Consider the following 20,856-nt stretch of genomic DNA (forward strand, 5'->3'; position numbering starts at 1 on the left):
TATACGTGGATAATAGAATTCTTTTTCTTTTGTTGTCGGAGAAATTACTAAAAAAACACGAGAATACTCGTTTCCCGTCCGTAAAGCGTTAAATCCAATCGTCCTATCGAACTTTTATTTATAATACTACGTAAATAGAATTCTACAAATTCTTTAACAATCAAATTTGATAATTATCCCTAAACAACAAAAATACAAGTGTCATTTTCTAAATAAAGTAATTCTAAAATATCATTTATTTAAAATAGAAAAGATAACGAATATTAACAAATTAACAACTGTGCATTTTTCTCAAAACATTCCTATACGAAGCTTTTAATAAAATAGAATTCTATACTAAAACTGTGATAAGTATTTTCGAAATTAATATAGTTCGTTAAAGTTACTAAAAAAACACAAATTTATCTTAAAACGAGAATACTCGTTTCCCGTCGGTAATTTTACAAATTGTTTAACATCAAATTTGATAATTATCCACAGACAACAAAAATAAAAGTATTATTTTCTAAATAAAGTAATTCTAAAATATCATTAATTTAAAGTAGACAAGATAACGAATATTAACAAATTAACAACTGTGCATTTTTCTCAAAACTTTCCTATACGACAATTTTAATAAAATATAATTCCTTCAACATGAGTATACTAAAAATGTAATAAGTATTTTCGTAATTAATATAGTTCATTATAATTTCCAGGAGCTATACGTGGATAATAGAATTCTTTTTCTTTTGTTGTCGGAGAAATTACTAAAAAAACACGAGAATAGTCGTTTCCCGTCCGTAAAGCGTTAAATCCAATCGTCTTGTCGAACTTTTATTTATAATACTACGTAAATAGAATTCTACAAATTCTTTAACAATCAAATTTGATAATTATCCCTAAACAACAAAAATAAAACTATTATTTCGTAAATAAAGTAATTCTAAAATATCATTAATTTCAAATTGACAAGATAACGAATATTAACAAATTAACAACTGTGCATTTTTCTCAAAACACTCCTATACAATGATTTTAATAAAATAGAATTCCATCAACACGTGTATACTAAAACTGTGATAAGTATTTTCGTAATTAATATAGTTCATTATAATTTCCAGGAGCTATACGTGGATAATAGAATTCTTTTTCTTTTGTTGTCGGAGAAATTACTAAAAAAACACGAGAATACTCGTTTCCCTTCGGTAAAGCGTTAAATCCAATCGTCCTGTCGAACGAATTTTGTAAAACTCGTCCTCTCGAGGAAAAGTACGTTTCTCCCCTAGTCCGCTGTTCCCATATATGTATGTATGCAGGTATCTCAGGAGACAGCACCTTTCACAGAGTTAGTCAAGTTCTTTCTGAAACCTGTTCTTGTTTTGTTGAAGGAATCGACGCCTCGACTAGCTTCCTATTCCGAACTTATTTACATATTTCTACAAACGTACGCGAGAGTTGCACGGATGCACCAGTTTTGTATTTTCTCCGACGAAAGTCTGCATTTCCAGAGTTATTTCATTTTGTTTCCTCTGCTTTAAAACATTGTAATTTCCCATATTAAGGGAGTCATTTCTTTGATTTTTTTTTTAACGATTGGCAGATTGTTTTGTACTGAAATTTTGCAGATATATTTATTCGTCTTATAGGTATGTACAGTATTTTTTTCATTAAAAAATATTAAAAATTGCGGGAGTTATAGCTCCTTGTTTAAGAAAAACGCATTTAAACTGGCTTATATGATATTTCAAGATCTAGCAGACCGATTTACTTCAAATTTGGGGAGAATATTCAGCAGACACGCCTTTTATAGCTGGAACTAGAGTTTTTAAATAATATTGAGTTTTACTATTTTTTTTAATACGCTGAAGACAAGAGAACGATTAACAAATAGAAATTCGAAACTTGAAGTGTCGCCATTTCTTTATTTATCAGAATTTTGACTTCTCCCTAGTTTCTGCTATAACTAGAACCTTCCTTATGAAGATACTTTAACCCCCTCTGTTTTAAATTATCTGGAATTCTGGGAGCCCATTGGAGCACCTTTTCCAAAAGAGCAATTAAATAAGCAGTTATAATTCCCACGATTTTTAATATTTTTCCATGAAAAAAATACTGTACATGCTTATGAGATGAATAAATACATCTACAAAGTCTCAGTACAAAAGAGCCTGCCTATCATTAAAAAAAAAATCACAAAAAGGGCCGTGAAATTGGCAGTCTAGGCAGCAATACCTCATTAAGGGAATCATTTCTTTGATTTTTTTTTTAACGATTGGCAGATTGTTTTGTACTGAAATTTTGCCGTATTATATATTCGCCTTATAGGTATGTACAGTATTTTTTTCATTAAAAAATATTAAAAATTGCGAGAGTTATAGCTCCTTGTTTAAGAAAAACGCATTTAAACTGGCTTATATGATATTTCAAGATCTAGCAGACCGATTGGCTTCAAATTTGGAGAGAATATTCAGCAGACACGCCTTTTATAACTGGAACTAGAGATTTTAAATAATATTGAGTTTTACTATTTTTTTTAATACGCTGAAGACAAGAGAACGATTAACAAATAGAAATTCGAAACTTGAAGCGTCGCCATTTCTTTATTTATCAGGATTTTGACTTTTCCCTAGTTTCTGCTATAATTACAACCTTCCTTATGAAGATACTTTAACCCCCTCTGTTTTAAATTATCTGGAATCCTGGGAGCCCATTGGAGCACCTTTTCCAGAAGAACCATTAAATAAGAAGTTATAATTGCCACGATTTTTAATATTTTTCGATGAAAAAAATACTATACATGCTTATGAGATGAATAAATACATCTACAAAGTCTCAGTACAAAAGAGCCTGCCTATCATTAAAAAAAAAATCACAAACAGGGCCGTGAAATTGGCAGTCTAGGCAGCAATACCTCATTAAGGGAGTCATTTCTTTGATTTTTTTGTGATTTTTTTTTTAACGATTGGCAGATTGTTTTGTACTGAAATTTTGCAGAAATATTTATTCGTCTTATAGGTATGTTCAGTATTTTTTTCATTAAAAAATATTAAAAATTGCGAGAGTTATAGCTCCTTGTTTAAGAAAAACGCATTTAAAATGGCTTATATGATATTTGAACATCTAGCAGACCGATTTACTTCAAATTTGGGGAAAATATTCAGCAGACACGCCTTTTACAGCTGGAACTAGAGATTTAAAACAATATTGAGTTTTACTATTTTTTTTAATACGCTAAAGACAAGAGAACGATTAACAAATAGAAATTCGAAACTTGAAGCGTCGCCATTTCTTTATTTATCAGAATTTTGACTTCTCCCTAGTTTCTGCTATAACTAGAACCTTCCTTATGAAGATACTTTAACCCTCTCTGTTTCAAATTATCTGGAATTCTGGGAGCCCATTGAAGCACCTTTTCCAGAAGAGCCATTAAAACATCATAACTCCGGAAAGGATTCGAGGGTTTTAATGTTTCAAAATGCAAACAACGCGTATTTTGATAAAGAAAATGTAGAAATTCCAAAAATGTTTGAAAACTTGTTTTTTAATCCCGTAAAAGGTTAAAACCCCCATAAAAATGGTCCAATTTTCAAAGGACCATAACTCCTACAATAGTGTATACATTTCAATGAAATGTAGTATGGAAATAGTGCTCATGGGTAGCTACAAAAAAGTGCTAAACGAAATTTCCGTAGGACGTCAAACAAATTTATTAAAAATGAATAATGAAGTTTTAAGAAAAATCGACATGGGGTAGCTGCTGAAATTTTTCGACGAAATTAAAATATTTCAAATCGTTCTGAAAAAAATATTATCAATTGTAGGGGACAATTACAATCATTTTTGGTCATTATCCATACCCCCGAAATCCTACCCACTTTCTAGAAAAAAATTCCAGAAGGTTTAAAATTTTTCGACGAAATTAGAAGATTTCAAATCGTTCCGAAAAAAATATTGTCAACTGTAGGAACCAATTACAACCATTTTTGGTGAATAGACGTACCCCCAAAATCCTACTCATTTCCTAGCAAAAAATTCGATGAGTGAAATTTTTGGACGAAAAAAAAATTTTTCAAATCGTCCTGGAAAAAATATTGTTAGCTGTGGGGGTCAATTACGATCATTTTTGGTCATTAGATATATCCTCGAAATCCTACCCCCTTTCGAGGGAAAAATTCAAGAAAGTATGACATTTTTCAAAGAAATTAAAATATTTCAAATCGTTCTAAAAAAAATATTGTCATCTGTAGGGATCAATTACAATCATTTTGGGCGAATAGACGTACACCCGAAATCCTACCCCCTATCGAGAAAAAAATTCTAGAAGGTTTGAATTTTTTGGGCAAAATTAAAAAATTTCAAATCGTTCTGAAAAAAATATTATCAATTGTAGGGGTCAATTTCAATCATTTTTGGTCATTATCCATACCCCTGAAATCCTACCCACTTTCTAGAAAAAAATAACCAGAGGGTTTGAATTTTTTGGGCAAAATTAAAAAATTTCAAATCGTTCTGAAAAAAATATTGTCAACTGAAGGGGTCAATTACAATCATTTTTGGTGAATAGACGTACCCCCGAAATCCTACCCCCTATCGAGAAAAAAATTCTAGAAGGTTTGAATTTTTTGGACAAAATTAAAAAATTTCATATCGTTCTGAAAAAAATATTGTCAGCTGTAGGGGGCAATTACAATCATTTTTGGTGAATAGACGTACCCCCGAAATCCTACCCCCTATCGAGAAAAAAATTCTAGAAGGTTTAAAATTTTTCGACGAAATTAAAATATTTCAAATCGTTCTGAAAAAAATATTGTCAACTGTAGGGGTCAATTACAATCATTTTTGGTCATTATCCATACCCCCGAAATCCTACCCACTTCCTATAAAAAAATTCGAGAAGGTGTGAAATTTTTGGTCAAAATTAAAATTTTTCAAATCGTTCTGAAAAAAATATTGTCAACTGTAGGGGTCAATTACAATCATTTTTGGTGAATAGACATACCCCTGAAATCCTACCCACTTTCTAGAAAAAAATTCCAGAAGGTGTGAAATTTTTCGACGAAAAAAAATTTTTCAAATCGTTCTAAAAAAAATATTGTCATCTGTAGGGGTCAATTACAATCATTTTTGGTGAATAGACGTACCCCCGAAATCCTACCCCCTATCGAGAAAAAAATTCTAGAAGGTTTGAATTTTTTGGACAAAATTAAAAAATTTCAAATCGCTCTGAAAAAAATATTGTCAGCTGTGGGGGTCAATTACAATCATTTTTGGTGAATAGACATACCCCTGAAATCCTACCCACTTTCTAGAAAAAAATTCCAGAAGGTTTGAAATTTTTCGACGAAATTAAAATATTTCAAATCGTTCTGAAAAAAATATTATCAATTGTAGGGATCAATTACAATCATTTTTGGTGAATAGACGTACCCACGAAATCCTACCCCCTATCGAGAAAAAAATTCTAGAATGTTTGAATTTTTTGGACAAAATTAAAAAATTTCAAATCGCTCTGAAAAAAATATTGTCAGCTCTAGGGGGCAATTACAATCATTTTTGGTCATTATCCATACCCCCGAAATCCTACCCCCTTTCTATAAAAAAATTCGAGAAGGTTTGAATTTTTTGACGAAAATAAAATATTTCAAATCGTTCTGAAAAAAATATTGTCAACTTTAGGGGTCAATTACAATCATTTTGGGTGAATAGACGTACCCCCGAAATCCTACTCATTTCCTAGAAAAAAATTCGATGAGTGAAATTTTTCGACGAAAAAAAAATTTTTCAAATCGTCCTGAAAAAAATATTGTTAGCTGTGGGGGTCAATTACGATTATTTTTGGTCATTAGATATATCCTCGAAATCCTACCCCCTTTCGAGGGAAAAATTCAAGAAAGTTTGAAATTTTTCAACAAAATTAAAATATTTCAAATCGTTCTAAAAAAAATATTGTCAGCTGTGGGGGTCAATTACAATCATTTTTGGTCATTAGATATATCCTCGAAATCCTATCCACTTTCCAGAAAAAAATTCAGTACGAGCTGAACTTAAAACGTTAACAACTTTGTACCAAAGCCTCCATCATCAAATTAGTATTCTTAAATTTCGTCTTATTTTGGCCTCGAGAATCCCCCATTAAAATTTCCCCCACCCTCTATACTATAAAAGACATTTCATCACGATCGAATCGACTTGCCACTATACCAGTTTCATAACTCACACGACCGTATCGATCTCCCAACCGAGCGTAGCGATTCATTCCCGAATTCGCGTGGGTAAAGAAGAGCACGTGCACCGTGAAACAGTACGTTCATCCCGCGTTTCGTGGCTGCGAGCGTGCACATAGACAATTCCAGCGGTCCACCGCGCGTGACACACGCGACGCTTTTCACTACGCAAACTACAAAACCGTTTTTAACCTATTAACGTACATTTTACTTTTCCTCGCCGACCTCGATAATTCCTAACATACTAAACAAGCTCAAGAAACATCTCACATCTCAATAACACAATTTCAAGATTCCATCCAGAAAAGTGTTTTCCAACACTCGATTTGCTCGATCGTTTCTCGCGTTGCGATTAAAACCAATACGTACCCCGTCTCAGGCTAATCTCGCTCCCACGTGCACACGTCACACTTCCACAGGCAACATTTTCACTATGGAGAGGAACGAGCTCGGCCCTCTTGCGTGGAAATACGCACGATCAACCACTACATCCGTCCTCGTCCACGGGCACAGCGACACTGACCTGCCGCCACAGAAGAGAACGGACCAGGTAACAGAACCTCTCGAGTATTCTCTCTGCCCCTGTCCTTTTTCATCTCATCCTCCCTCTCTCTCCCCCTCGTCCTTCCTTGTCCTCTAACCCTTCTCCCCGACTCTTTCATTTCTTGCTTGCATTTCCCTTCCTCGTATTCTCTTACGTTCTCTCGCCTTTTGTTATTCTTTCTATCGTTAACCTCATTCTACCGCGATACGCTTTTTCCCGTCTTCGCGTACATAACGCAATTGTCGCGAACATAAATCCGCGACGAGGAATTTCAAACCTCGATATTTCCTCGGGGAAGCGCTTATTTTCGTAACCTAAAATTCCGCGAACCCAATTCAAATCGAACGTTTCGACCTGATTGTGTCCGTCACGTACAGATGACGTGACAGTCAATTAATAAAAAGTTTGTTTTCGTCAGATTGCGTGCATCAGAAGTAACGAATTAGAATGTGAAAACAAAATGGTAAACTGAATCTGACTGATATATTACGCTTGATTTGTCAGTACTATAAACACGCTTGTTCGAGCGTTAAAGATCCTTACCTGCTGCCTACGCGTCCTGATCGCTTTACATCGCTGGGACACCGATAACCTAATGGCCAGTAGCGTGCGTGCAATCAAGTTCACAGTCTTCTCCCGTAACCCTGCGTAGAGCATATTGCTCTCGCGTACAGAGAATGCATTGTTACGGTCGTCAGCTGCTGCTTCGAGCACTGTTTCTGGATGGGTGGGGAGATGCATCGGGGTTCCAGCATAGATGCCAGATTCAGCACCCGGTGCGATACTCACACATGCCAGATCACGCGTACGTGAGCTCGTGGAGTTTCGGAAAGTCGACAAAGGCAAACTGACACATGCCCTCTTTCTCGATTATTCCGAAGCTGCCCGAAGTAATTTCGGCCCGCCTCGTGGGAGGAGAGAGAGAAAGGCTCACATTTGCCTTCTCGCTCTTAACAACTGAAATCCGACCTCCCGTCAACGGCATACGATTTGGAATCTCGAGCCGTGATTCTCGACTGCCCAGGCATTTTTATTTTCCGACCTATGTAGGCGCACATAAGCAAAGTACCCATAATGGAAAAAACTAACCAAATAGACACACAAGTCTGAAGCTCATCCGTTAATAAATAAATAAACAAATAAAGAAAAAGATATTTTTCGTTCGCAGGAACAAACTACAATTTCTCGACAAACTTCGCCGTTCTGCCGCAGATGGCAGTGTGATCGCAAAATGGCGCGAACTTTCGAATTCCCACACCGCCAAGAAACTGGATTAAAACTTCGAATGGATCTATTTACATTTGAAAAAACACCAAAATTTACAATTTCTGCATCCTGCAATGCATTTGTTGTATTTTCGAGATGAACTTGTAAATACATTTACCATAATAATAACAATCACGAAAGAAAGTATACATCGAACAAATCGTAATATGATTTAATGGAAAAAAAAAACAGATTGAGCTTGTTAAAAAGTATTTTCTACTAACGATGCTAATGCTGGGTAGTTTCAGAGACGACGCATGCCCAATTTGCAGAGACAATCGTCGTCCATACGCGACAGGGACAATGGGGGAACAAATCCCCCCTCCTCGTGCTTCAACGGTCCCCCTCTGTATCTGGTACCCTGGAACCCAGAGATGCCAGAAAAGCACCGAAGGTGCTTTCTCACACTATGTTAGATCACGCGTACGTGAGCTCGTGGAGTTTCGGAAAGTCGACAAAGGCAAACTGACACATGCCCTCTTTCTCGATTATTCCGAAGCTGCCCGAAGTAATTTCGGTCCGCCTCGTGGGAGGAGAGAGAGAAAGGCTCACATTTGCCTTCTCGCTCTTAACAACTGAAATCCGACCTCCCGTCTACGGCACACGATTTGGAATCTCGAGCCGTGATTTTCGACTGCCCAGGCATTTTTATTTTCCGACCTATGTAGGCGCGCATAAGCAAAGTACCCATAATGGAAAAAAAATTTTGTAAAATTTATTTTACGGAAATACACGTTTTAAGACCCCCTGATCATATTTTAATTATTGAAAAAAAAGAAATTTTTTTTTATTATTCCTATGTATGAGCGTACATATGTATATTATTAATACGATTGAGTATAAATGGCTGAATGAATTTAAATGGAACTTTACATTTAAGTTTTATGTTCTCATTTCAAAGTCCGATTAGTCTTTGACTATAATCAGCCCATGGATAATAATGATTATATCTCTTGTTTCATAGTTGTTCCGATACATAGGCGTAATTTATAAAAGATCTTTTAAGTGTTTCATATGAATCTTGGGACGAATTCAATTTTATGTAAAAAAAATTAAATAAACTTTTTCTTTATCTTCTCTAGAGAAGAAAAACTTAAATGAAATCGTATACATTACGGGGTGTTTGACCACCTCTGGGAAAAATTTTAATGGGGGATTCTAGAGGCCAAAATAAGACGAAAATCAAGAATACCAATTTGTTGATGGAGGCTCCGTTAAAAAGTTATTAACAATTAAATTCAAAAATTTCAAATCGTTCTGGAAAAATTATTTTTGGTTGCAGGGGTCAATTATAAGCAGTTTTGGTAAATAGACATATCCCTGAAATCCTACTCACTTTCGAGAAAAAAAATCGGGTAAGTGTTGAAACTTTTTGGCAGAAAAAAAAATTTTTCAAATCATTTTAAAAAAATTATTTTCGGTAGCAAGAGTCGATTGCAATCATTTTTGGTCATTACACATACCCCCGAAATCCTACGCATTTCCGAGAAAAAAATTCCTTACCGAAAATCTAATTTCTGACCAGAAATGTCTGCCCGAATTTTCATGCGAATTTTTAAAACGTCATAATTTCTGAACGGATTGGACGATTTTAATGTTTAAAACAGCAAACTACGCGTATTTTGGTGGAGAATATATACAAATCGCAAAAATATTCGAAAAGTTGGTCCTTGACCACGCAAAATGGGAAAAAACCCCATAAAAATGGTCCAATTTTCAAACAGCCATAACTCCTACAATAGTGAATATATTTCAATGAAACTTTTTTCTAAAGCAGAACTCAAGGGTACCTACAAAAAAGTATTAAACAACTTTTTTGTAGAACGTTAAATAAAATTACTAAAAATCAAAAACGAATTTTTAAGAAAAATCGACAGGGGGTAGGTGCCTAAATTTTTCGACGAAAAAAAAAAATTTCAAATCGTTCTGAAAAAATTAATTTCGGTTGCGGGGGTCAATTACAATCATTTTTGGTGAATAGACATATCCCTGAAATCCTACGCACTTTCGAGAAAAAAATTCAGTACGGACGAAACTTTAACGTTAATAATTTTTTAACAAAATCTCCATCAACAAATTAGTATTCTTGATTTTCATCTTATTTTGGCCTCTAGAATCTCCCATTAAAATTTTTACCAGAGGTGGCCAAACACCATGTATATGCTTACTTAAATCGCATTGAAAACGAATACCACAAATGTTTTAGAATAATGTGCAAAATAGTTTTACTCGCAAAGGGTTAATTGAGAAATAAATGCTTGGTAATTAAAAACAGCAGTAAGCAGCTTAACCGGCTGGGATTTTCGCTAAAACAAATTGAAAACTCGATTCTAATAAGGGAAAGTTGAAATGGTACCCGATTTTGGGTTAAGTTTTACTGCAAGATATTATTAAAGTTATTACAGCTACTTATCTTCAAAAATAGAACCAAATTCACCAATAAGTAGTATGGTGTGAATGATGGGGTGTTTGGCTACCAATTCCGAGCTTCTTTTGCTCTGCAGGTTCGAATCCTGCTAAAAGAAATCTTTTTTTTTTAATTATATTTTAATCGTACACTAAATGTGACATTATATTTTTGTCTGATCTTCGAATATTTTTTTTTAAAGTTGAATTTACCAATTACATTTAACATGTGTTATTTTCAATATATGAAGTACATGAATCTGGATGGTACTTTTCGTAAAAACAGTCAAAACATAAAAATTTTAAACACCATGTACATCTAATGAAAATTCTGTTTTCACAGAAATTACAAAATTTTGTATTTAACTCTGATGGAAAGACCGCTTCATTTACATTGATATAATGTGAATGATTTTCGGATTTCGATTTACTTGTACCTCGTACTTTTTACCTTGTACTTCAGGTAAAAAGGGATATAACTGGCTAAAACAGTTTTATGATAGTACCTGCTAACTCATGTTACTCTTCTAAAATGAAACGCTATGTTTTGTACCTTTAAAAATATTCGACTATGTCCTTTTCAAATTTAAAATCCAACCCATACTTTGTATCATACTGGCAAACGGGATCACTATTCCTTTGTTTTTAAACGGTTTGATGGTGGGGATCTCGTGACTATTGCTCGTATGTATATTAATCAAAAATTAATGTATCTACGAGCTCTTTTTTCATTACATTAGTTTAAACATTTCAATATTGCACAATTCATAATTAAATAACAATTTTTTACATTTCCCTCCTGATGGAAGAGACCACCACTTTCCCGTGGTTTCCATTGAACGGTATCGTGCACGTTATTAATTTTTATGGATCGATACAATCATTTTTTTATGCAAAATTAAGCCAAATCAAACATATAATATTTAGTTCGTTATAACAAATTGATACGGTTAACTCAAAATATATCGAGGAAAATCATTATTAATTAATTTCCGCAACTATTAATTCTACTTTTTTGTTTATGTTATAAAAATAAGAACTCTTCTTATTGAAAAATGCCACAACGTGCACTATACTGGCAAAGAGTGGACTCTCATTTTAATTTATTAATTTTCAATCTTAAAGAATTTTGATTTTGAAAAATCGTATTATTAATATGCATATGTACGCTCATACATGGGTATAATAAAAAAAAATTTCTTTTTTTTCAATAATTAAAATATGATCAGGGGGTCTTAAAACGTGTATTTCCGTAAAATAAATTTTACAAAATTTTTTTTCCATTATGGGTACTTTGCTTATGTGCGCCTACATAGGTCGGAAAATAAAAATGCCTGGGCAGTCGAGAATCACGGCTCGAGATTCCAAATCGTATACCGTTGACGGGAGGTCGGATTTCAGTTGTTAAGAGCGAGAAGGCAAATGTGAGCCTTTCTCTCTCTCCTCTCACGAGGCGGGCCGAAATTACTTCGGGCAGCTTCGGAATAATCGAGAAAGAGGGCATGTGTCAGTTTGCCTTTGTCGACTTTCCGAAACTCCACGAGCTCACGTACGCGTGATCTAACATAGTGTGAGAAAGCACCTTCGGTGCTTTTCTGGCATCTCTGGGTTCCAGGGTACCAGATACAGAGGGGAACCGTTGAAGCACGAGGAGGGGGGATTTGTTCCCCCATTGTCCCTGTCGCGTATGGACGACGATTGTCTCTGCAAATTGGGCATGCGTCGTCTCTGAAACTTCCCAGCATTAGCATCGTTAGTAGAAAATACTTTTTAACAAGCTCAATCTGTTTTTTTTTTTCCATTAAATCATATTACGATTTGTTCGATGTATACTTTCTTCCGTGATTGTTATTATTATGGTAAATGTATTTACAAGTTCATCTCGAAAATACAACAAATGCATTGCGAGATGCAGAAATTGTAAATTTTGATGTTTTTTCAAATGTAAATAGATCCATTCGAAGTTTTAATCCAGTTTCTTGGCGGTGTGGGAATTCGAAAGTTCGCGCCATTTTGCGATCACACTGCCATCTGCGGCGGAACGGCGAAGTTTGTCGAGAAATTGTAGTTTGTTCCTGCGAACGAAAAATATCTTTTTCTTTATTTGTTTATTTATTTATTAACGGATGAGCCTCAGATTTGTGTGTCTATTTGGTTAGTATATAAAATTTACATATACAGGGTGGGGTATTTTAAACGGGTCACCCTGAATAACTCGCTTGTTTTTGAAGTAGGTTAGGTACGACTTCCGAATTTCAGCGTAGTGCAAGATGTATACACAAGTGCAATTAAAAACGTACATTTTATGTACTAACCAGAGGGACACATAACCCCAAAAGAGGCTTATCTGTCGATAAATAGATAAATAAAGAAAAAGATATTTTTCGATCTGTTATATTTGTAGCGCCACGTAGCGTTGACGGGAACAAACTATTTCTCGACAAACTTGCGCCTGCGCATTCCGCCGTAGATGGCGGTATAATAGATATTCTCCCGCCACTGTAATAAATGTGTTGTTTAATTTAATATCAAACGCGAATAACACGAGTCTGACTCGTAATCGACATTTCGAGCTAAATATGAATATCATGAGTCGAACTCGTAAATTTCGATATTCCAAAATCGATATATCGCGTTTCGAGTTTCAACATTCGACGCCTTTCCCAATCATTCGGGAGATTGGGCATATAGGTTAGGTACGGTTTCTTCCAAATTTCAGCGTAATGCAAGATGTATACACAAGTGCAATTAAAAACGTCCATTTTGTGCATTAACCAGAGGCACACATAACCACAAAAGAGGCTTAGTTGTTGATAAATAGATAAATAAAGAAAAAGATATTTTTCGATCTATTATATTTGTGGCGCCACGTAGCGTTGACGGGAACAAACTATTTCTGCGCCTGCGCGTTCTGCCGTAGATGGCGGTATAATAGATATTCTTCCGCCATTGTAATAAATCGCTACTTTTAATGAACCACTGATAATTTACTAATTACTCTTTTCCTGGGATTAATTTATGAACTTTTACAGTTTAACAGTGTTCAATATTGTGGAATAGTACTGACCTTCTATAATGCTCGCTACCACGTTCTGTTTCCTGATTTTCTGCATACATGACGTAGATGAGAATATATTATTTAACAGTGATCCATTGTTTACGCATCATACACTTTCAAGCTAGGAATAAAAGTACTTTATTTGAAGCCATAAATATGCATTTGTTTTATTATAGAATATACCTATTTTCTTTAATAGTTGCAAGGTTTAACAGATCCTGCTATTCGATATTGAATATCGTCAGGCTCGTTGTTTAATTTCATGTCAAACGCGAATAACACGAGTCTGACTCTTTGAGCTAAACATGAATATCGTGAATCGAACTCGTAAAGTTCGATATTCCGTCAATCGATATATCGTGTTTCGAGTTTCAACATTCGACTCCTTTCCCAATCATTCGGGAGATTGAGCGTATAGGTTAGGTACGGCTTCTGCCAAATTTCAGCGTAATGTAAGATGTATACACAAGTGCAATTAAAAACGTACATTTTATGTACTAACCAGAGGGACACATAACCCCAAAAGAGGCTTATTTGTTGATAAATAGATAAATAAAGAAAAAGATATTTTTCGATCTATTATAATTGTGGCGCCACGTAGCGTTGGCGGGAACAAACTTGCGCTTGCGCGTTCCGCCGTAGATGGCGGTATAATAGATATTCTCCCGCCATTGTAATAAATCGCTACTTTTAATGAACCACTGATAATTTACAAATTACTCTTTTCCCAGAATTAATATATGAAATTTTACAATTTAATACTGTAGTTTAGACTCTGGTCAAGATTCGAGGATACCTTTTACAACCATTCCGTCCGTATTTAAATAGTTATTAACAAATATCGCAAGTCAGGCAACTTCGGAGAATCGAGGCAGAGGGCAAGCGTTGCCGGAGACATTGAAAAAGTTAATTTCGAATGTAAAATTAATTCAAATTATATTTTAAATTATCGCGTGCCTCGAACAGCAGTTTTTACTTTATTGTAAAAAATGGACGAAGCCGACAGTCCTCCAATTATAGTAAGCAATGAAATAATTTTTAACCGCGCGCGTTACATTGCTACCTAACCTATATGTTTCCACCATTTCATTCATTTACTATTATTTAAAATCCTTTCTCCGTTCAATATTTAACAGAGAAATATTTACTACTACTTAACTATTCTTTTGTAAAAATTATAACGAATTACATTCAATATTCCAAAACTAAAAGTATTGGTTAAGTATTGGTTAAATAAAGTTGTGTGTTGTTTGCTATTTTCGTGTTATCATACTGTCTTACTTAAGTATCACATATATGCAAATGTATTCACAGTAATTTTATTACAGGAAATTCCAAACGTCCCTAAAAATGCAGGTATAGCCACTAGTTGGGTAAATAGCAACAAAATTGGTATATACACCTGCAAAAATTTGCACGAGAGTTACCATGGAAAGTACGACTCGTCTGTGCACATTTTGAAACCAGAGGTAATCCTGTTTTCGCCTCAGTTGCGCAAACTTGTGAACGAAAGCAACGGCGTCTTCTTGTCTATTCAGAAAATTAGATCGTGTTCTGGCGATGTCAGACCGGAGCTGTTAAAACACAGTAAACAGTATCGATCTATTTTGCGAGCATGTATAGAAAGTTTGCAGGATATATCTGGGAAAGCTTTATCCGATAAAAGGGAATCGTTGGAAAACTTTCTCACTATTTTCTACCAAATCGAATGCGTGTGGCACTTGACTGAAATTCTTTATATAGATGTAGTCCCAGGTGAGACGTTTTGTTACGAGTAATAAGCAATTTGCTGAGAATGTTGACAATGATATTTATAACAGCATTGACGTTCAAAATTTAGGCGACGTAATATTGCCACAGTTACTCGAGTGGATTAAATTTCATTTTCCATCTAGAGAACTTATGGCAATGAAAATATTAGCCCAGAAAACAATTGGCGCTGATTTGGAGCATGCAAATTACTGGGAAGCAGTGAAAGGCTGCACGTTGCATGGAAAGCTAGATTTGGTGCGTGCTCTCCTGGCGCTGCACAGTAAAGCGGATCATCCTGCTTACATGATGGCAGAAAATGCCCTCAAAACAATGCCAGTGTACAATGCTTACGGCGGTTACTCTGTGAATGAATTTACAATCCGCTGGAAACACTGGCAGTTAGAATTGAGTTCAAACATAAATAACAAAGCATTTGTCATCGACACAGAATTAGAAACAATTATGAAGGTATTTATAGTTGTATACAATATACAATGACTTAATGTTAGTCACTTTAATTCGTTAAAAACATTTAATTCAGTTAATTGCAGGGGACCAAGAAATACTATGGCAGTGTGTATCTTACACGGATGCTTGGTACGAACTGTTGGCAGCAAAACTATTTTATACGTCACCGTGTTGCAAACAGCCTGAACTTTCGCATCAGGCAAACAGTATCTCCAAAAGATGGCAAGCTAACAGACCCTCCGACAATGCTATTCTTGCTTTGATGGAAAGCGATCTACATCAAGTTATCAAAGAAATACAGTACATGGGCGACAATGGATGGTTCGCAACACATTTAGTGAATTTACTTTACACTTGCGGAAGGCTTAAAATTTTAGACAAGGATCAGATCGAGTAAGTGCTTTACCAATTGCTATTACAGTTTCGATGGAAATAGTTGCATTCTGCTTTCGTACCAGAGTCACTAATCAACTACACGAGTCCCTCATATTGGAATATGGCAACGCACTGATGGGACATCATTCTTTGTGGCAGTGCGGTGCAAGTTATTTGATACACAGTCCGATTCAAGGCCTAGCTAGGCTCGAGATACTGTTACAGTCGCTACCTACGGGATCTGAAGCGAGAATAAACAAGATAATAGACATAGCACGGGATAATGAAATGGACCATATTGGTACAAGATTTTTCAAGCGTAGAAAAATTCTCTTCGATTGCATTGTTTCGTACATATTTTGTGTTGTAAATAAAACTTGAATTTAATTCTTTTCTTTTCCAGTTACGAGCATATGTAAAATTCAAGGGGTGAAATGCATAAAACAAGGAAGACTCGGAAATGCACTTGCGTGGGCGTTGAAGGCGCAAGACAGTGGTTTCATAACGTATATCGCTGATCAGTTTCTGAAGCAATATTCGGAAAATGGGAAACTGGAATGCCGCGATTTGTTAGAAAATTTAGGCTTCTGTATGATGGCAAGCGACAGACTCACATTTTTAGGTAAATCAGTTTTTAAATGTTGAAAATACTAAATAGAAATGTTCAGTTATTTTTATTATGTTTCTCAATCAGGGAAATACTGTGAATTTCATCAGATGTACGGGATTGGAGAATTCAAAGAGGCAGCAAGTTTATTAGTGTCTCTTTTAGTGTCGAATTTAACTCCAAAATAGTGAGTGAAATATATGTTAGATTTAAATGAAAGGAAACTGTTCTTATGAAAGTTTTGTTACAGCTTCTGGTCGATTCTTTTATCGGATGCTATTCCCCTGTTGGAAGCGAAAGATGTAATACTGTCTTCCAGCGATTGTTTCGAATTGTTACGTTGCGTGGAAGCGCACGGGGACGACCCGAAGTTTCAAAGTGAGATCGAAATCTTCCGATTGGCAGTCGCTAGAAACTTGGCCCGCGCATTGAGCCTCGAAGGCTGCCAAGTGGAACATTAGAAAGTCCATTAACATTTATTGTGTAAAAGTTTTCTAATTTTTAAATAAAAAAAGAAACATTTCACGTCTAAGTGATGATTTATTTTTACTAAATTATATAAACTTCACTCTCGTGGAGCGAACTTTTGTATAGATTGTTTTATTTTTAGTTAATATAAATGAGATTGATAATTGTGAAATGTTTGTTAGAAAACGTACTATTGGATAAAAGGAATAGTTCGAACGAGTAAAAATATGTTGGTGGTGAACATTTGATATTTGGATCAAGGTCTGGTTTCGTTTACGATTATTTGATCTGTGCAACGTAAAACGGGAATTGTTTTTAAAAGGTTTCATAAGTCGTATGTTGTACGTGATTTCTCTTGTTAATTAACTGGTTAAAAATTTTGTTTAACCCCTTTTGTATTATGTTGAAAAGGAGCCGAATGTGGGAGTCAGTGTGTGATCAGATTGGGCATAATTGATAAATTGAGTGCATCGAAATCGACAGTAGTGACGACGAACTGCCTTAGCGTCTAACGGAGTGGTGGGGATAGCAGGTATATACTATCGTTCGAGTCACGTGTACGTGAGATCGACACTTCTCGGACAACTTCGGGAATTAGATAGAGAGCGCTAGTGTGAGTCTTTCCTTGTTGCTCTTGCAACAGCTGAAATACGATCTCGCGATAATAGATATACGATTCCAAGTCTCGATTGCTCCAGCATTTTTACTTTCTGACCAATGTAAGGGGCACGATTACGACTTCCGTGGTCCCTACTTTGAAGGTTAAATTTGTGTTCTTGGGGTCATTTTAAGAAAAAAATTGTATATGTTATAGGTCAGTACTATAATGAAAGAAACATTTCGAAAATTTTTTTTTAACGGATATACGCGTTTTAAGATACACTAACAATATTGTGACTATTAAAGAGAAAGAAATTTTTTTTTCCGTTGAAAAATTTAGGCACATTTCTGAATTTTTTTCTCCAAAATGCGTAGGATTTCGGGTGTATGTCTATTTACCAAAAATGATTGTAATTGACCTGTGCAATTGAAAATAATTTTTCCAGAACGATTTGAAATATTTTAATTTTGTTGAAAAATTTTTCGACGGACTTGAATTTTTTTCTCGAAAGTGCGTAGGTTTTGGATGTATGTCTGTTCACCAAAAATGATTACAATTGACCCCTGCAACCGAAAATAATTTTTCCAAAGCGATTTGAAATTTTTTTTTTTCGACGAAAAATTTCTATCGATTTTTCTTAAAAAATCAATTTTTATTTTTAATCAATTTGGCTCGCGCTGTACAGAAAAGTTGTTTAATACTTTCTTGTAGGTACCCATGAACTCTACTTCAGAAAAAAATTTCATTGAAATATATTCACTATTGTAGGAGTTATGGCTGTTTGAAAATTGGACCATTTTTATGGGGTTTTTCTCACTTTACGGGGTCAAGGAATAACTTTTTCAATATTGTTAGAATCTCTACATATTCTTCACTAAAATACGCGTTGTTTGCCGTTTGAAACATTCAAATCCCTCAATCCGTTCAGAAGTTATGACATTTTAAAGATTTGCATGTTTCAGGGGTGTATTTATGACCTTACATTATATTTTCGGTCAGGAATTTTTTTCTCGAAAGTGCGTAGGATTTCGAGCTTATGTGTATTGACCAAAAATGATTGTAATTGACCTCCAAAACCGAAAATAATTTTTTTAGAACGATTTGGAATTTTTTAATTTCGTCGAAAAATTTGACCTCTTTTCTGAATTTTTTTCTCGAAAATGCGTAGAATTTCAGGGATATGTCTATTCACCAAAAATAATTGTAATTGACCACTGCAACCAAAAATAATTTTTCCAGATCGATTTGAAATTTTTTTTTTCGTCGAAAAATTTAGGCACCTACCTCGTCGATTTTTGTTGAAAATTCGTTTTTCATTTTTATTAACTTTGTTTGACGCTGTACTGAATTGTTGTCCAATACTTTTTTTAATCCTTCTTAAGATTTATATAAATAGTTTTAAAAATTTGTTACAAGTAATGTATATGTATCGAAATAATTATAAATCTACAAGACATACAATCATCATTATCCGGGAGCTGATCACGCTCAAAATCTAATCAAACCTTTAAACGAGAACATAAAACATAAAAAAGTTTCATTGAAATTCATTCAGCCGTTTAGACGCAGATTAATAGCATAGGAACCAAAATAAATATTTCTTTGTTTTTAATAGTCACAATATGATCGGGGGGTCTTAAAACGTGTATTTCCGCTTAAAAAGAAGTTTCGAAATTTTTCTTCCATTATGGTACTTACATTGGTCAGAAAATAAAAATGCTGGGGCAGTCGAGACTTAGAATCGTATATCTATTATCAGGGGTCAATTACAATCATTTTTGGTGAATAGACATACCTCCAAAATCCTACGCATTTTCGAGAAAAAAATTCAGAAAGGTCAAATTTTTTGGCGAAATTAAAAGTTTCAAATCGTTCTAAAAAAATTATTTTCGGTTTTGGAGGTCAATTACAATCATTTTTGGTCAATACACATAAGCTCGAAATCATACACACTTACGAGAAAAAAATTCCTGATCGAAAATCTAATGTAAGGTCAAAAATACACCCCCGAAACATGCAAATTTTTAAAATATCATAACTTCTGAACGGATTGAGGGATTTGAATGTTTCAAACGGCAAACAACGCGTGTTATAGTGAAGAATATGTAGAGATTCTAACAATATTGAAAAAGTTATTCCTTGACCCCGTAAAGTCAGAAAAACCCCATAAAAATTGTCCAATTTTCAAACAGCCATAACTCCTACAGTAGTGAATATATTTCAATGAAATTTTTTTCTGAAGTAGAGTTCATGGGTACCTACAAAAAAGTATTGGACAACTTTTCTGTACAGCGCGAGCCAAATTGATTAAAAATAAAAATTGATTTTTTACGAAAAATCGACAGAAATTTTTCGTCGAAAAAAAAAAAATTTCAAATCGCTTTGGAAAAATTATTTTCGGTTGCAGGGGTCAATTACAATCATTTTTGGAGAACAGACATACATCCAAAACCTACGCACTTTCGAGAAAAAAATTCAAGTCCGTCGAAAAATTTTTCAACAAAATTAAAATATTTCAAATCGTTCTGGAAAAATTATTTTCAATTGCACAGGTCAATTACAATCATTTTTGGTAAATAGACATACACCCGAAATCCTACGCATTTTGGAGAAAAAAATTCAGAAAGGTGCCTAAATTTTTCAATGGAAAAAAAAATTTCTTTCTCTTTAATAGTCACAATATTGTTAGTGTATCTTAAAACGCGTATATCCGCTAAAAAAAAATTTTCGAAATGTTTCTTTCATTATAGTACTGACCTATAACATACAATTTTTTTCTTAAAATGACCCCAAGAACACAAATTTAACCTTCAAAGTAGGGGCCACGGAAATCGTAATCGTGCCCCTTACATTGGTTAGAAAGTAAAAATGCTGGGGCAGTCGAGACTTGGAATCGTATATCTATTATCGCGAGATCGTATTTCAGCTGTTGCAAGAGCAACAAGGAAAGACTCACACTAGCGCTCTCTATCTAATTCCCGAAGTTGTCCGAGAAGTGTCGATCTCACGTACACGTGACTCGAACGATAGTATATACCTGCTATCCCCACCACTCCATTAAACGCTAAGGAAGTTCGTCGTCACTACTGTCGATTTCGATGCACT

The 20,856-nt window shown here is 34.7% G+C and overlaps 2 protein-coding genes across 4 annotated transcripts in view; one reads left to right on the forward strand and one right to left on the reverse strand.

The window, feature by feature from the left end:
- LOC143349391 (uncharacterized) overlaps positions 1-20,856 on the reverse strand; it is a 107,687-nt gene that overhangs the window by 86,325 nt on the left and 506 nt on the right. The window contains exon 1 of one of the 2 annotated variants that reach the window (XM_076780609.1): positions 7,294-7,454. The exons of the other annotated variant lie outside the window; for it this stretch is intronic. The gene's annotated coding sequence lies outside the window, so the exon portion shown is untranslated. Of the gene's footprint in view, positions 1-7,293; positions 7,455-20,856 lie in introns of those variants that run through there. 2 annotated transcript variants of the gene reach the window in all.
- Positions 14,359-17,194, forward strand: Nup75 (nuclear pore complex protein Nup75). Of its 2 annotated transcripts, none has more exons than XM_076780389.1 (8): positions 14,359-14,499; positions 14,809-15,235; positions 15,321-15,700; positions 15,774-16,093; positions 16,159-16,376; positions 16,479-16,697; positions 16,770-16,869; positions 16,933-17,194. In XM_076780389.1, the coding sequence occupies exons 1-8, from the start codon at positions 14,470-14,472 to the stop codon at positions 17,141-17,143; spliced, it is 1,905 nt and encodes a 634-aa protein (XP_076636504.1). In that variant the 5' UTR covers positions 14,359-14,469; the 3' UTR covers positions 17,144-17,194. The 2 variants fall into 2 exon arrangements, with proteins under 2 accessions (XP_076636504.1, XP_076636505.1); XM_076780390.1 differs by having other exon boundaries at positions 16,793-16,869.

This window comes from Colletes latitarsis, chromosome 13, assembly GCF_051014445.1.
Source record: "Colletes latitarsis isolate SP2378_abdomen chromosome 13, iyColLati1, whole genome shotgun sequence".
Taxonomy (NCBI): domain Eukaryota; kingdom Metazoa; phylum Arthropoda; class Insecta; order Hymenoptera; family Colletidae; genus Colletes; species Colletes latitarsis.